We start from the raw sequence: 18,969 nt of genomic DNA, 5'->3' as shown, positions 1-18,969 counted from the left end.
TTTTTTAATAAACAAACTTTCTGATTTCATAGTTTGTTAAGCGAAAAACAAATTGCAGACAATTATAGGCAGAGAGAGATTCATAATAATGATAATTCATTTTCCTCCCCTAAAAAAAATTCATTTACCTAATAAAATCCTCATGAAATAAATTTCCTTCCATAAAACACATTCTATATATTATTTTTCATTTACAAAAAAATCCCATGTGAAGGCATTGTCTGTTTCTATCTTTTGTAGTGATTCATTTCACCCATCGTTTTTGCTTTTTTTTTTTTTTTTTTTTTTTTTTCCCTTCACACTTCTTAATTAAAGTTTCTATCATCTGATTCAAAACACAAATAATTCATATAAAAAATTTGAAATAATTTGGCGTCTACGTACTTAGAAATAAGTATGCTTCCCTCAAACCAAATCATACATACACATATATTTAATTTGTTAATTTAAAAGTATTTCCAGAACATATATGGTACCAAAACAAATTCAGACGATTCTTTATATTAATTTTCCTCACTCTGGTATATATCTGACTGAGTGACTAATATGCTAAATACAGCTAGAAGCTCCAATATATTCACAGACAGAGAAACACAGATTGAATTAGAGAGAAGGCCGGAAGAACTGAAGAAGGAAGCTTGAATATTGATTGATTGGGCATCCAAAGATGGGGAGTAATGGACCAACATCATCAGATCATCCGGATTGAATATTGATTGATATTTGGGCATCCAAAGATAGGGATCCCAAGGAAGAAGAAGATCACAATTATACCAATAAATTAAGCTCCTACTCTAGACGCTGGTGCTCAATTTGTTCTTAAATCCAGAGGTACGTACTAATTGTGTGCAAGCGTCTGTGTTTTATCTGTTGTTAAAGAAAATCTTCATAATCAGTTAGATAGTGTTTGCAATTTCTAAAAATAAGCGATTGAGATTCTTTTCACAAATCTATGAAGAGAATCCCCATAATCATTTATTATTAGAGATTGCAAACACTACCTTATTTTTAGAAGTTGCAAACACAACCTTAATTTTGTTGAGTAACCAAAGTTCAACTTTGAATAAGGGTAATTATCTTTTACCTTCTCTAAACATATACCGTATAACTCGGCAGGTTCTATGCTACACCGGGTGAACTTCACCCGGTGCAGCATCTGTCTTTTATTGGGCATAGGGTCCACACATTTCATGCCCAATGATGGGCCAAGATCCACCGGGTGAAGAGCACCCGGTGGAGCATAGAACATCCCGTATAACTCTCTCGAGGTTGATGAAAGAAAAACAACAAATAAATCCAATGAATTGTGTAAATTACAAACGGCTTCCTCAAGTTTGTATAAATCTTACATTTATGATTTAACCCCGTCTCTGTGATAAAAATGCAAACCTAAGGGACCGAACACAAAATCAGCTACTTGACTTTATTATTAGAACTTCATATTTGCATGCAAGTGATCCAAATGAGGCTGCTTTTAGGTAGTGTTTGCGCCCTTTTATTTTTAGAGACTACAAACACTATCTTAAAAGCTTTGATTCCAATCCGAACACGGTCTATCTTCCAATGAAACTTAAAGGGGCTTGTATTATATATTAGGCTTTGGGCCTGATTAGATTTGGGCCAGGGAAAGCCAGATCGATACGTGGACATGACATTGTTGACCCCATTGGGATGCATCTTGCGTGGAAATTTAACAGCCGTTAGAAGAATGGTCCAAGATTGATATTTTAATTATTTTTTTTAAGAGACAAAAGGTTGAGATTTTTGAGAGATATTACGTTGGAACGCGTGTATTTTGTTAAAAAGTCGTGCGAAAGACAACTATTTTGGATTATTCCAAGTTGTTCTATTATTTTTCATAAGAAAGAAAAAACACACACACACACACCATGTGTCAAGATTCAAAGGAATCGTCTGTTTCTATCTTTTTGTAATTCATTTCACCCATTCGTATGTGTTTTTCCTCCACTTTTAATCGAACTTTTTATCATCTGATTAAAAACGCATTATATATATAAATCTATGTACTTAGAAATGAGTATATTTCCTCAAACCAAATAATAGGTACGTGCATATTTTGTTTATATTAATTATTAATATTAATTAAAAAGTATTTCCAGAACATGGTACCAAAAACAAATTCAGACAAGCCTTGTATATATTAATTTTCCTCACTCCAAAATATCTTTGACTGATATGCTAAATGCAGAAGCTCCAATATATTCACAGATAGAATTAGAGAGAAAGAGGAAGCTTGAATATTGATTGATTGGGCATCCAAAGATGGGGAGTAATGGACCAACCTCATCAGATCATCCCAAGGAAGAAGAAGATCACAATCATACCAATAAAGCTCCTACTCTAGATGCCGGTGCTCAATTTGTTCTTAAATCCAGAGGTACGTACTAATTCTGTGCGCGCGTCTGTGTTTTATCTGTTTAATTTTGCTGAGTATTCAATCAAAAGTCTAACTTTGGAAGATCATGAATATGAGTTAACACATGAAATGATATCTCTACTGATACGAGACTTTTAAGTGAAGTCCAAAAATAAATCTAGAAGAGAGAGTTAGACTTAAAGTGAATAATATCATATTATCGTGAAGATATCCGAATTTTATTGATTAACAAATTCCTTCCATCTAACGTTTAACTCAGCTTCTACAAAACATTAGAGTTATGATTGTATCCATCCATCTCAAATTTTTTTATAGTCTCAGATTGTATATCCACATATATAGTATAAGATTAAAAGTTGCTCTGAAATGAAATCTGATCAAATAAAAAAAGCAATTAAGAATAATTCGTTTTGGTTGAATAATATATATATATATTAATCTGAATATTATTCAAACAGGATCGTGGATACATTGTGGATATCACTTGACAACATCTATCGTTGCTCCGGCGTTGCTGAGTCTGCCATTTGCGTTTGCTTCACTGGGTTGGGTTGCCGGAGTTATTAGCCTCTCCGTGGGAGCAGTCGTCACTTTCTATTCCTATAATTTGCTCTCTCTCGTGCTCGAACATCATGCCCATATGGGTCGTAGACATCTCAGATTTCGTGACATGGCCAATGATATTCTAGGTACACTTATTCCATTATTCTTTTTTTCGTAAAATTTATTTTGTTCTCACTAATCATTTTAAATATAAACACCCTCCAGTGATTTTCTTTTTATACGATCCTATACCCAATTTGGAATGATGTTGGTAAAATTTGAAATTGTTTTTAAGATAAAATTGTTTTTTTTTTTGGTTTTATATGTTTGCTTTTTGTGATTTTTGTAATTTATATAATTAAGTTTCAGTTTTAGTATTCCATCTTTTTTTATTTAATTTAAATAATTTTTTCGATTCGACGTTGACATAGAACCAATTCAGAGTTGATGTTCTGTGTAGTGGATACATCGTCACTCTAAATGAAAAAAAGACTAAGATTTTCAAAATTAAAATTACAATACTAAAACTCTAAATTTGATAATATAAACATTCTAAATCAAAAAGTGACAAAATTATACTAATAGAAACATTTTTTATCTATTTTTTTAATGATGTGGGAATCCGTAGCCACTATCTTATCCTGCAAATTACGTTAGAAGGGAACCAAATTCCAATTTGATCTAGTGTTCACATATTCTACCAACTAAGGCACCCTGACATTTGATCAAATACTCACATATTCTACCAACTAAGACATCCGTTGATGCAACTTCTTCCTATTTTTAATTTATATATACGTGATGAAGTTGAAAATTGAAAATAAGAAAGATCTATTGGTTGGTGCTGCTCACCAAATTTGACCAATGATGTGGGAGATACCGATACGCTAGCCAACTTAAATATAAGATAGAGATGCCAAATAGAAGATATATAGATAGATATAGTTTTGTAAAAATAAAATAAATCTTTTTTGTTATGAAAAAGTAAAAAATATATAGTAAAAAGTAAAAACTTCAAAACTCAAAATATATCAAACTCTAAACTTCACAAATTATTCTTTCTCAATTCAATTGTGTTTTTCTACACAAATGGAGAGATCTATTTATAGATCTCATTTGAAGATTAGTCCAAAAATTAAAACATCATCATCTACATCATCGCACACTAATTTTTCACATTTTACAACTCAGTATTCAACATTCAACTTTAAATAATAATAATATCATGTTTTCAACACTCTATCTTGTGATGATGATCGTGATACGATGACTGTCTTTATTACGTGTTTTATACTGCCTCGTTAAAAACCTTACTAGGAAAAATTCAGTGGGATAAAAATCATAGTAAGGAAAAAAGAGTGCAGCCACGTAAACTCCCCCTTATGTTAACACGAGTGATTCTTCACATATTCCGTAGATTGCGCATCCCAACGTTATATATATGTTTTCTGAATATTTTCATAGGAAGATCCTTTGTGAAGAGATCTGATGAGTTCTCACTTGATTGAATGTAACATATATCAATATATTTGTTCTTCTCAAATTCTTGAGTTTAGGCAAAGAACTTTGGGGGGATATGTTTGGTTCTGTCACTTTTGATATATCCTTCTTTTATTTGAGCAATACATGCAGCATTATCTTCATACAGCGTCACATGCTTTTTGTCTACTGATAATCCACAAGAAGTTTGGATATGTTGTGTCATTGATTTTAGCCAAACACATTCACGACTTGATTCATGTAGCGCAATAATCTCGACGTGATTTGATGAAGTTGTTACAAGTGTTTGTTTCTGTGAACACCAAGAAATTGTAGTGCCTCCACGAGTAAATACATATCCGGTTTGGGAACGTGTCTTATGTGGATCAGATAAATATCCAGCACCAGCATAACCAATGATACTTTGATTGGTGTCTTTTGTGTACAAAAGTTTCAAATCTGTCGTTTCTCGTAGATAACGGAATATATGTTTAATTTCGTTCCAGTGCCTCTTTGTTAGATATGAGCTGAATCTTGCCAATAAATTTACAGAAAAAGATATATCAGGTCTAGTACAATTTGCAAGATACATAAGGGCACCAATGACACTTAGATATGGTACTTTTGGACCAAGAATAACTAAATCATCTTCACATGGACGGAATAGATCATTTTCTATATTTAATGATCTAACAACCATTGGAGTACTTAATGAATTTGATTTATCCATATTAAAACGTTTAAGGACCTTTTCTGTATAATTTACCTGGTGAACAAATATTCCACATTCTTTTTGTTCGATTTGCAAACCCAGACAGTACTTGGTTTTTCCAAGATCCTTCATTTCGAATTCTTCCTTCAAGTACATCATAACTTCGTAATTTTCTTATTCGTTTCAATGGTGTTTAAATTATCAACATATACTTCTATAATTACATTTGGATGTTGTTTTTTTGATGAAAACACAAGGGCATATTGGATCATTTACATATCCCTTTTTCATCAAGTGTTCACTTAGCCGATTATACCACATTCGGTCGGATTGCTTCAACCCATATAATGATCTTTGCAATTTCACATAATAAAATTCTCCGGATTTTGAACTTTGTGCTTCATGCATCTTAAATCCTTCAGGGATTTTCATGTATATATCACTATCAAGTGATCCGTATAAGTAAGCTGTAACAACATCCATAAGACACATTTCCAAATTTTCAGACACTGCCAAACTAATCAAATATCGAAACGTAATTGCATTCATAACATGAGAATACGTTTTTTCATAATCAATTCCAGACCTTTGAAAAAAACCTTGTGCAACAAGTCTAGCTTTATATCTTACTATTTCATTTTTCTCATTTCGCTTTCGAATAAAAACCATTTGTATCCAACAGGTTTTACACCTTTAGGTGTTAGGACTATAGGTCCAAAAACATTACGTTTATTTAGCGAATCCAATTCAACCTGGATGGAATTTATCATACAGAGTTTTACATTCACCAAAAGATTTTGGTTCATGATCCTCATTCTCATTTATGATGTCAAATGTCATATTATAAGAAAATATATCATCAATATCTTCTATATCTTTTTGGTTTCAATTTTTTCCAGTATTAATATAATTGATAGAAATTTCACGATTCTCGTCAGTTTGTGGTTCTGACAGAACATTTTCATAATAATGTGTTTCTTCTGGAACACCATTTTTTATTTCGTGATCATCGTGTTTCTCTATGTTTTTTCTTTTCTGAGATCATTGGAACGGATTGGCCTTCCACGCTTCAGGTGTTTATGACATCATGAGTGTCTTCAATTTGTTTCTTTGGAATTTCAATTCGAGCATAGGCATTTACAGCAGGTATATATGATTTTGTTACCCCTTTTGTGTCTGTAAAGACATCTGGAATTTGATTTGCTATTCTTTGTAAATGGCCAATTTGTTGTACATCTTTTTCACATTGTTTGGTAATTGGATCCAAATGTAACAATGATGGTACATACCATGTGATTTCTTTTTCGATGTGTTTCTTTTCTCCCCCTAACATTGAGAAAATTTCTTCATTAAAATGACATCAGCAAAACGTGTTGTAAACACATCGCATGTTTGAGGCTCAGTATATCGAATGATTGATGGGCTATCATAACCGATATAAATACCGATTTTTCTTTGAGGACCTGTTTTTTATCATTGAGGTGGTGCAATAGGCACATACACCATACATCCAAAAATTCTCAGATAAAAAATATTTGGTTTTTTACCAAATGCAAGCTGCAATGGGAAAAATTTATGATATGCACTTGGTCTGATGCGAATTAATGCCGCATCATGTAAAATTGCATGTCCCCATATAGAAATATGGAGTTTTGTTGTCATAATCATTGGTCTAGCAATCAGTTGTAGACGTTTAATCAATGATACTACTAATCCATTCTGTTTATGAACATGAGCAACAAGATGTTCAACAGTAATTCTCATTGACATACAATAGTCATTGAAATTCTGGGAAGTAAATTCTACAGCATTATCAAGTCTTATTTTCTTGATTGTATAATCGGAAAATTGATTCCGTAATTTTATTATTTGAGCCATTAATTTTGCAAATGCCACATTTCGAGTTGAAAATAAGCATGCATGTGATCATATGCTAGAGGCATCGATCAATACCATAAAATATCGAAATGGTCCACATGATGGATGAATTGACACACAAATATCACCCTGAATACGTTCAAGAAATATGGGTGATTCTGTTTGTATTTTAGCTGGTGATGGTTTTATAATAAGTTTTCCTAGAGAACATGCATTACATTGAAACTTATTATTCTGAAAAATCTTCTGGTCTTTCAATGGATGACCATGTATATTTTCAATAATTCTTCGCATCATTAATGAACCAGGATGTCTCAATCGATCATGCCAATTGGTTAATATTGAAGAACTATTAACCATAATATTTGATTCGATTGGACTTATGTGTATAATGCAATCCAGTAGGGAGCATTAATAATTTTTCAACCACATATTTCTTTCCTGATTTATATGTGGTAAGACACATATATTTCTGATTTGCATCAGTTATCGTCTCAGTATCATACCCATGAGAATATATGTCATTAAAACTCAAAAAAAAATTTTTTGATTGTGGTGAATATAAAACATCATTTATCAAAAAATTTGTACCATTAGTTAAAAAAAATGTACTTTTCCACATCCTTCAATCAAGTCTACATGACCTGATATTGTATTCACCATTGTTTTTGTTGGTTTTAATTCCAAGAAATATCTTTTATCTCGGAGAATAGTGTGCGTTGTACCACTTTTGGATATGCAAACTTCCATGAGATTATTTTCTTGTTTAGCTTTGCTCATACTGTTTTCCATTTTGAACTTCAAAAGAAATTATGCAATAAAGAAAATTAATGACATTATATGAAAAATATAACATATTTCATAATACAAGAATACATGAAAAATACAGTATGTTACATTCTAGTCCCACCAATATATTAATTAATGTCCTCGAAATCATTTAAAAAATTAGCACCATCGAAATGAGTTGAACCACTTAAATGGTTATTGTTTTCAACAAAATTGGTCACTTTTTTTTTTTTTTTTATCGATTCTTTATAGAGCTTACATAGGTGCTCAGGGGTTCGACAAATATGTGACCAATGTCCTGGAGGGCCACATCTATAACAAACACTATCAGATCTTTTTAAGTGATTTTCATTTTCACTCGTGTTTTTATGCTGCCTTTTTGGTGGGTGGTCGTGACGTTCTTTTGAGATGAGTTATTGAAGTAATTATCTCGATTATTTTCATATCCACGGTCGCGACAACGACCGCGATCATTTTTACGTCCACGCCCACGTCGTCGACCTCGTCCACGACCTCGTCCACGACCAAAATCTTGTCTATGCCTTTGATTTTGGTTTTCATTTTTAATTACGACATTTGCTTCTGGAAATGTCGTTGATCCAGTGGGTCGGGATTGATGATTTCTCACTAACAATTCGTTGTTCTTTTCCGCCACAAGAAGACATGCGATGAGTTCAGAATATCTCGAAAATCCACGCACTCTATACTGTTGTTGTGGAGTTATATTCGATGCGTGAAAAGTGAAAAATGTTTTTTCAAGCATTTCCATTTCAGTAACAACATGCCCACAAAATTTTAATTGCGAGACTATTCGATACATCGCAGAATTGTAATCATTGACTTTTTAAAGTTTTGGAATCTCAACGTATTCCATTCATGACGGGAGGTCGGAAGTATAACTTTCCTTATATGCTCAAATCTTTCTTTCAGCCATTTTCATAAAATCATTGAGTCTTTTTCTGTGAGATACTCACATTTCAATCCTTCATCAAGATGTCTACGTAAGAATATCATAGACTTTGATTTTTCTTGTGAGGATGATATATTATTTTCTTTGATTGTATCACTTAGAACCAATGACTCAAGATGCATTTCTACATCGAGAGTCCATGACATATAATTTTTTCCAGTGACATCGAGGGCAACGAATTCAATTTTTGCCAAATTTGACATGGTGGTACTAGAAAAATAACAATGCATTTTATTAGTTAATTTCTATTAATATGACAATACAAAATAATGGAAAAACGACGAGTACACACATGTTTAAAAAAATAAATAAAAAGTGCGAGTCGGATATTCACCGATAAATACAAGAATCGTAAGTATGATAACCATAATAGTTATAAAAAATAGACTTAAAAATGTCATCATCTTCTTTTCGAAAAATCGAGGAGAAATTATTTTAAGAGAAAGAGTGAATTTGATGTGATTGAAAATGAGTTTGAGTGATCATATTTATAGGAAAAAAACTAGCCATTTTGTTACTGTTTGTGACCGTTGGAGTAAGAAAAAAAATGATTATGTGTTGAATAAAAATTTGTGATAATTATGTGATGCATATAATGATAATCATAATTAAATAATTATGTATATCATATAACATTATTATAAGGTCGGTGTCATAAACATCCTTTTATATAATAATATGAGATTATACGAATATGGTTAGTAAATAAATACACAATAATATATATCATATCACGTTATTATAAGGTCTTTGTCATAGACATCATTTTATATAATAACATGAAATTATATATTAATATAGTTAGTATATATATAATAAATATATATCATGTCACGTTATTATAAAGTCGGTGTCATAGACACCCTTTTATATAATAACATGAAATTATATATTAATATATATACATATTAAAAATATATAAAAAATAAAATCAATATTCTTAGTTGTTGAATATTTTTGTCTTCTTCTTGTGTTTTGGAGCGTCTAAAATTATAGAGAACCTTCAAGCGATCGTGCTGATAACGTGTTGTGAAAAAATAAAAATTTATGGTAAAAAATAAAAACTCCAAAACTTAAAATATATCAAACTCTAAACTTCACAAATTATTCTCTCTCAATTCAATTGTGTTTTTCTACACAAACGGAGAGACCGATTTATAGATCTCATTTGGAGATTAGTTTAAAAATTAAAACATCATCATCTACATCATCAAACACTAATTTTTCATATTTTACAACTCAATATTCAATATTCAACATTCAACTTTAAATAATAATAATAATAATATTGTTATATTATTATTATTATTTAAAACAATATTATTATTATTATTATTTAAAGTTGAATGTTTTATGTTTAATATTGAGTTGTAAAATGTGAAAAATTAGTGTGTGATGATGTAAATGATGATGTTTTAATTTTTGGATTAATCTTCAAATAAGATCTATAAATAGATCTCTCCATTTGTGTAGAAAAATACAATTGAATTGAGAGAGAAATATTTGTTTAAGTGTATAGTTTGATATATTTTGAGTTTTGGAGTTTTTACTTTTTACCGTAAATTTTTACTTTTTCACAACACGTTATCAACACGACCGCTCGAAGGTTCTCTATAATTTTCGACGCTCCAAAACACAAGAAAAAGACAAAAATATTCAACAAGTAAAAATATTTATTTTACTGTTTATATATTTTTACTATGTATATATATTAATATATAATTTCATGGTATTATATAAAAGGATGTCTATGGCACCGACCTTATAATAACGTGATATTATATATATTTATTATGTATATATACTAAATATATTAATATATAATTTCATGTTATTATATAAAAGGATGTCTATGACAAAGACCTTATAATAACGTGATATGATATATATTATTGTGTATTTATTTACTAACCATATTCGTATAATCTCATATTATTATATAAAAAGATGTCTATGACACCGATCTTATAATAATGTTATATGATATACATAATTATTTAATTATGATTATCATTATATGCATCACATGATTATCACAAATTTTTATTCAACACATAATCATTTTTTTTCTTACCCCAACGGTCACAAACAGTAACAAAATGGCTAGTTTTTTTTTCTATAAATATGATCACTCAAACTCATTTTCAATCACATCAAATTCACTCTTTCTCTCAAAATAATTTCTCCTCGATTTTTCGAAAAGAAGATGACGACATTTTTAAGTATATTTTTTATAACTATTATGGTTATCATCCTTACGATTCTTGTATTTATCGGTGAATATCCGACTCGCACTTTTTATTTATTTTTTTAAACATGTGTGTACTCGTAGTTTTTCCATTATTTTGTATTGTCATATTAATAGAAATTAACTAATAAAATGCATTGTTATTTTTCTAGTACCACCATGTCAAATTTGGCAAAAATTGAATTCGTTGCCCTCGATGTCACTGGAAAAAATTATATGTCATGGACTCTCGATGTAGAAATGCATCTTGAATAATTGGGTCTAAGTGATACCAACAAAGAAAATAATATATCATCCTCACAAGAAAAATCAAAGTCTATGATTTTCTTACGTAGACATCTTGATGAAGGATTGAAATGTGAGTATCTCACAGAAAAAGACCTAATGATTTTATGGAAAGGGCTGAAAGAAAGATTTGAACATATAAGGGAAGTTATACTTCCGACCTCCCGTGATGAATGGAATACGTTGAGATTCCAAAACTTTAAAAAAGTCAGTGATTACAATTCCGCGATGTATCGAATAGTCTCGCAATTGAAATTTTGTGGGCATGTTGTTACTAAAATAAAAATGCTTAAAAAAACATTTTTCACTTTCCACGCATCGAATATAACTATACAACAACAGTATACAGTGCGTGAATTTTTGAGATATCCTGTACTCATCGCATATTTTCTTGTGGCGGAAAAGAACAACGAATTGTTAGTGAGAAATAATCAATCCCGACCCACTTGATCAACGGCATTTCCAGAAGCAAATGTCTTAATTAAAAATGAAAACCAAAATCAAAGGCATAGAAAAGATTTTGGTCGTGGACGAGGTCGAGGACGTGGGCGTGGACGTGGACGTGGACGTGAACGTAAAAATGATCGCGGTTGTTGTCGCGGCCGTGGATATGAAAATAATCGAGATAATTACTTCAATAACTCATCTCAAAAGAACGTCACGAACCACCCACCAAAAAGGCAAAATGAAAACACTCGTGAAAATGAAATCACTCCAAAAGATATGAGAGTGTTTGTTATAGATGTGGCACTCCAGAACATTGGTCACATATTTGTCGAACCCCTGAGCACCTATGTAAGCTCTATAAAGAATCGATAAAAGAAAAAGAAAAAAAGACCAATTTTGTTGAAAACAGTAACCATTTAAGTGGTTCAACTCATTTCGATACTGCTGATTTTTCAAATGATTTCGAGGACATTGATTAATATATTGATGGGACTAGAATGTAACATACTGTATTTTTCATGTATTCTTGTATTATGAAACATGTTATATTTTTCATATAATGTCATTAATTTTCTTTATTGCATATTTTCTTTTGAAGTTCAAAATGGAAAACGGTATGAGCAAAGCTAAACAAGAAAATAATCCCATGGAAGTTTTCATATCCAAAAGTGGTACAACGCAGACTATTCTCCGAGATAAAAGATATTTCTTGAAATTAAAACCAACAAAAACAATGGTGAATACAATATCAGGTCCTGTAGACTTGATTGTAGGTTGTGGAAAAGCACATTTTTTGTTATCTAATGGTAAATTTTTTTGATAAATGATGCTTTATATTCACCACAATCAAAAAAAAATTTGTTGAGTTTTAATGACATATATTCTCATGGGTATGATACTGAGATGATAACTGATGCAAATTAGAAATATATGTGTCTTATCACATATAAATCAGGAAAGAAATATGTGGTTTAAAAATTATCAATGCTCCCTACTGGATTGCATTATAGACATATAATCCCAATCGAATCAAATATGGTGGTTAATAGTTCTTCAATATTAACCAATTGGCATGATCTATTGAGATATCCTGGTTCAATAATGATGCGAAAAATTATTGAAAATACACATGGTCATCCATTGAAAGACCAGAAGATCTTTCAGAATAATAAGTTTCAATGTAAAGCATGTTCTCTTGAAAAACTTATTATAAGACCATCACAAGCTAAAATACAAATAGAATCACCTATATTTCTTGAACGTATTCAGGGTGATATTTGTGTGCCAATTCATCCACCATGTGGACCATTTCGATATTTAATGGTATTGATCGATGCCTCTAGCAGATGGTCACATGTATGCTTATTGTCAACTCGAAATGTGGCATTTGCAAGATTAATGGCTCAAATAATAAAATTACGGAATCAATTTTCCGATTATACATCAAGAAAATAAGACTTGATAATGCTGGAGAATTTACTGCCCAGACTTTAAATGACTATTGTATGTCAATGAGAATTACTATTGAACATCTTGTTGCTCATGTTCATACACAGAATGGATTAGCCGAATCATTGATTAAACGTCTACAACTGATTGCTAGACCAATGATTATGAGAACAAAACTCCCTATTTCTGTATGGGGACATGCAATTTTACATGTTGCGACATTAATTCGCATCAGACCAAGTGCATATCATAAATTTTTTCCATTGCAGCTTGCATTTGATAAAGAACCAGATATTTCTTATATGAGAATTTTTGGATGTATGGTGTATGTGTCTATTGCACCACCTCAACGATAAAAAATGGGCCCTCAAAGAAAAATCAGTATTTATATCGGTTACGATAGTCCATCAATCATTCGATATATTGAGCCTCAGACAGGCGATGTGTTTACAGCACGTTTTGTTGATTGTCATTTAATGAAGAAATTTTTTCAATGTTAGGGGGAGAAAAGAAACACATCGAAAAAAAATCACATGGTATGTGCCATCATTGTTACATTTGGATCCAAAAACCAAACAATGTGAAAAAGATGTACAGCAAATTGTGCATTTGCAAAGAATAGCAAATCAAATGTCAGATGCATTTGCAGACATAAAAGGGGTAACAAAATCATATATACCTGCTGTAAATGCCCCACTCGAATTGAAATTCCAAAGAAAAAAATTGAAAACACTCATGATGTCTGAAGCGTGGAAGGTCAGTCGGTTCCAAGGATAAAAATCCTCGAAAAATAAAAAGCATAGAGAAACACGATGATCACAAAATAAAAAATGGTGTTCCAGAAGAAACACATGATGATGAAAATGTTCTGTCAGAACCACAAACTGACGAGAATCGTGAAATCTCTATCAATTATATTAATACTGGAAAAATATGGAACCGAAAAGATATAGAAGATATTGATGAGATATTTTGTTATAATATGACATGTGACATCATAAATGAGAATGAGGATCATGAACCAAAATCTTTTGTTGAATGTAAAACTCGGCATAATTGGGCAAAATAGAAAGATGTCATCTAGGTTGAATTGTATTCGCTAAATAAACGTAATGTTTTTGGACCTATTGTCCTCACACCTGAAGGTGTAAAACCTGTTGGATACAAATGAGTTTTTATTCGAAAGCGAAATGAGAAAAATGAAATAGTAAGATATCAAGCTAGAATTGTTGCACAGGGTTTTTCTCAAAGGTCTGGAATTGATTATGCAGAATCGTATTCTTCTGTTATGGATGCAATTAAGTTTCGATATTTGATTAGTTTGGAAGTGTTTGAAAATTTGGAAATGTATCTTATGGATGTTGTTACAGCTTCCTTATACGGACCACTTGATAGTGATATATACATGAAAATCCTTGAAGGATTTAAGATGCCTGAAGCACAAAGTTCAAAATCCAGAGAATTTTATTCTGTGAAATTGCAAAGATCATTATATGGGTTGAAGCAATCCGACCGAATGTGGTATAATCGGCTAAGTGAGCACTTGATGAAAAAGGGATATGATAATGATCCAATATGCCTTTGTGTTTTCATCAAGAAAACAACATCCGGATGTGTAATTATTGCTGTATATGTTGATGATTTAAACATCATTGGAACGAATAAAGATATTTATCTGATCCACATAAGGCACGTTCCCAAACCAGATATGTATTTACTCGTGGAGGCACTGCAATTTCTTGACGTTCAAAGAAACAAACACTCGTAACAACTTCATCAAATCACGCCGAGATTATTGCGCTACATGAATCAAGTCGTGAATGTGTTTGAATAAAATCAATGACACAACATATCCAAACTTCTTGTGGATTATCAGTAGACAAGAAGCTTGTGACGTTGTATGAAGGTAATGCTGCATGTATTGCTCAAATGAAAGAAGAATATATCAAAAGTGACAGAACCAAACATATCGCCCCAAAGTTCTTTGCCTACACTCAAGAACTTGAGAAGACCAAAGATATTGATATCTGTTACATTCAATCAAGTGAGAACTCATCAAATCTCTTCACAAAGGCACTTCCTACGACAATATGCAGAAAACATATATATAACATTGAGATGCGCAATCTACGGAATATGTGAAGAATCACTCGTGTTAACATGAGGGGGAGTTTTCGTGGCTGCACTCTTTTTTCCTTACTATGGTTTTTATCTCACTGGGTTTTTTCTAATAAGGTTTTTAATGAGGCAGTATAAAACACGTAATAAAGACAGTCATAATATCACGATCATCATCACAAGGGGGAGTGTTGAAAATATGATATTATTATTATTATTATTTAAAGTTGAATGTTAAATGTTGAATATTGAGTTGTAAAATGTGAAAAATTAGTGTGTGATGATGTAGATGATGATGTTTTAATTTTTGGACTAATCTCCAAATGAGATCTATAAATAGATCTTTCCATTTGTGTAGATAATCACAATTGAATTGAGAGAGAATAATTTGTGAAGTTTAGAGTTTGATATATTTTGAGTTTTAAAATTTTTACTTTTTACCATAAATTTGTAATTTTTTACAACAAATATCATATTTTCAACATTTTTAAACATGTTGCAATATCAAAGTTTATACAGCCCACCTAACTAAATCCCGACATAATTGCTGAATGTGTACCCATTTATTATTTAAAGAAGATTTTAGTCAAATATATGTGTTTTTTTTTTTAATAATGTGAACGTTCTCAAATCAAATCACAACCGCTCCTAATATCTTGGTTGTGACGTCATACCGCCACTTAATTTTGTGGTTTTTACTGTATTTATTTATTTATTTATTTATTTATTTATTATAAGTATATATTTACATTTTATTATAATATTAAATTTGATATTAATTTGGCAGGACCAAGATGGGGTAAGTATTACGTTGGCCCAATTCAATTCCTCGTCTGCTATGGCGCAGTTGTGGCTTGTACACTCTTGGGAGGGCAATGCTTGAAGGTCGATACACAGTTTCCTTAATTTATCAAAGCATTGTTTGGTTTGATGTATTATTAATCTATCTATAACTTATTCCAATTAATTTTGTCTTATTTTCGTCATATTATTTATCTATTTATTAATTAATAATTTTATATCAATTAAATCAAATAAATTATAATCTATCAATCAAATCAAATAATGTATTAACTATTTTTTCTTATTTATTTTTAATTTACATTATATTACTTATCTATGAATTACTTATCCTATCACTCAAACCAAACGGTGCCATATAGGTTTATAATGTATTGTATGTTCATTTATGCAGACGATATACGTGCTATCAAGTCCAGATGGAAACATGAAGCTTTATCAATTTGTTATTATATTTGGTGGGCTGATGCTGATTTTGGCTCAAGTCCCTTCTTTTCACTCCTTGAGGCATATCAACATGGTTTCTTTGGTACTGTCCCTTGTCTATAGCGCATGTGCTACTGCTGGTTCCATCTATATTGGTAAGATTATATAATAATTTTATAAATTTCTTGAACCCATTTAAGAACGTGTATGTTTGACTAAACTTATTTAATTAAAATAGTTTATAAGCTCCTACAGCTATGTTAAATCGGGAGGACTATATTCTATATCTTGGTGTGTTTGCGTAAAATGTTTGTATGAACATTTATCTGCAAAATAAAAAGGTACTACTAATGGATTCATATTTTTTTGGGAAAATTGCAAATTTAGTCCTATATGTTTGTCACTTTGCAATTTTGGTCCTTTATGTTTTCACATTTTAGTTTTAGTCCTGCATATTCTAATTTTTGGCAATTTCGGTCCTTTTTATTTGAAAATGCTTACGTGGCACTATACACGTTAGCTCCACATCAGCACTGAATTGGTGCCACGTCAGCGTCACGTCGGAAATCCTATACTTTCGGTGTAGCGTATATAGACTCACTCATTTAAGACTAGAGATCACTTTTGTTTAGATGTAGACAATGTCCTACTGAGGATCCAAATTCCAAGCAATTATAAAGAAAAATAATAATATGATTATGCAATTTGTATAAAATCTTGAAAAAAAAAACTTGTTATTGAACTTCTTTTTTCCAGGAAGTTCGTCCAAGGGACCGAGAAAGGATTATTCTTTGAATAGCAACAAGGAAAATCGTATATTTGATGTGTTTAATGCGCTGGCCATTATAGCCACTACTTATGGCAATGGGATTATCCCAGAAATTCAGGTATCTAATGTATTAATTTGATCAATGCTATCTTTATTTAACTTCGTTACGTTATTATCGCAATCCCGATATATACTTGATTTATAGTATGTACAATATTAACCATGAAGGCAACATTGGCACCACCAGTAAAGGGGAAGATGTTCAAAGGATTGTGTGTTTGCTATTCAGTGGTAATAGTTACATTTTTCAGTGTGGCGATCTCTGGGTATTGGGCTTTTGGAAATCAAGCCAAGGGTCTTGTTCTCTCCAATTTCTTGGATGAACTTGGCAAGCCGTTGGTGCCCAAGTGGTTCATTTTGATGACCAATGTCGTCACCATCTTGCAGCTATCCGCAGTTGGCGTGGTAAGATTTCATGACACAATTATTAGGTGAACTTGAAATCCATTTTAAACTATATATATAGATTTGCTAACGTATGCAATAATATACTTGGTCCAGGTGTATTTGCAACCCACCAACGAAGTGCTGGAGAGGGCATTTGCAGACCCTCAAAGCAAAGAATTTTCTCCTCGAAATGTCGTTCCGAGAGTGATATCACGTTCAATATCAGTCGTTATAGCGACCACAATCGCGGCAATGCTTCCATTCTTCGGCGACATTAATGCACTGATAGGGGCTTTCGGTTTCATGCCGCTCGACTTTGTGCTTCCTTTTGTTTTCTTCAACTTGACATTCAAAGCAATCAAACGAAAATTTGTTTTCGGGCTAAATGTTGCAATCCCCGTGTTTTTCTCAGTACTGGGGGTCGTTGCAACAGTTGCAGCAGTTAGACAGATCATTCTTGATGCCAAATCTTACACATTATTTGCCAATGTTTGATGATGATCATCTGATTAAATTATTTTTGATATGAAGAAGCCAACAATTGTCCAAGAATGGCAAAAATTGCATTCATGTGATTCAGTTGATGATTGGAGTCAGATCGAATGTGCGGATGATTAAACTCATGCATGCATCGAGTACTCCGATCCTCACAAGGAAATAATTAAAGATCGAAGACAGTAGATTTTGGAAAATAGGGTGTTGTTACGTACGTGCCTATATATTATGAATTTATTATATGTTTATTTTGTAAAGATCAAAATTAGCACATGTATAAATTGTTGAATCAATAATGCATTCTGAACGTGATTTTTACTAATGTGTTAGCTCGAGAATTTAATCAGATTGCACTCAAAGATAGTGCATAGTATCTTCGAACAAGTCCTTATAAAACAGTGAAACCAGTAGTTGCAATAGGGCAATAATGAAAGGAATTAAAAAGGAAGATGTGGAACTCTTTGCTATGATGGATTGGGCTGTTTGGATTGAGGAGTGCAAACACAGCCATTGAAGCTAGTAACCAGAGCAGAACTATAAAGATAGATTGGGTTATATATTTGTTGGAAGCATACAGGTCACAGGACAGTGTGCGATAGGGGGCATCACATGATATCATCACCGGCGATCAAGTCCGATAGGAGTCGGAAACCACCTTTGAATGACCAGCTGCGATTGGATGTTGTTGCATCCTTCGATGGAGTTAGGAATCTAT

General features: G+C 31.8%; 1 protein-coding gene across 4 annotated transcripts; it reads left to right on the top strand.

The window, feature by feature from the left end:
• Window positions 1–320: 320 nt before the first annotated feature.
• LOC140881749 (GABA transporter 1) lies at window positions 321–18,556 on the top strand. 4 transcript variants are annotated; one of them, XM_073287294.1, is made up of 9 exons: window positions 335–472; window positions 560–831; window positions 2,230–2,398; window positions 2,857–3,087; window positions 16,104–16,201; window positions 16,512–16,698; window positions 17,300–17,430; window positions 17,541–17,777; window positions 17,874–18,556. In XM_073287294.1, exons 3-9 carry the CDS (start codon window positions 2,284–2,286, stop codon window positions 18,252–18,254), a joined length of 1,380 nt encoding a protein of 459 aa, XP_073143395.1. In that variant the 5' UTR covers window positions 335–472; window positions 560–831; window positions 2,230–2,283; the 3' UTR covers window positions 18,255–18,556. The 4 variants fall into 4 exon arrangements, with proteins under 4 accessions (XP_073143397.1, XP_073143395.1, XP_073143399.1 ...); XM_073287296.1 differs by having other exon boundaries at window positions 321–831; window positions 2,210–2,398; XM_073287298.1 differs by lacking the exons at window positions 335–472; window positions 560–831 and adding an exon at window positions 1,723–2,064.
• Window positions 18,557–18,969: the final 413 nt, after the last annotated feature.

Source organism: Henckelia pumila, chromosome 2 (assembly GCF_033568475.1).
Source record: "Henckelia pumila isolate YLH828 chromosome 2, ASM3356847v2, whole genome shotgun sequence".
NCBI lineage: Eukaryota > Viridiplantae > Streptophyta > Magnoliopsida > Lamiales > Gesneriaceae > Henckelia > Henckelia pumila.
This window is presented reverse-complemented; position numbering and strand designations above follow the sequence as displayed.

Excerpts from the sequence above, each read along its gene's own strand:
- LOC140881749 (XM_073287296.1), top strand. The coding sequence starts at position 2,284 with ATGGGGAGTAATGGACCAACCTCATCAGATCATCCCAAGGAAGAAGAA. Across the intron at positions 3,088-16,103 it reads CATGGCCAATGATATTCTAG|GACCAAGATGGGGTAAGTAT; the intron begins GTACACTTATTC and ends TTAATTTGGCAG. Across the intron at positions 17,778-17,873 it reads AGCTATCCGCAGTTGGCGTG|GTGTATTTGCAACCCACCAA; the intron begins GTAAGATTTCAT and ends TACTTGGTCCAG.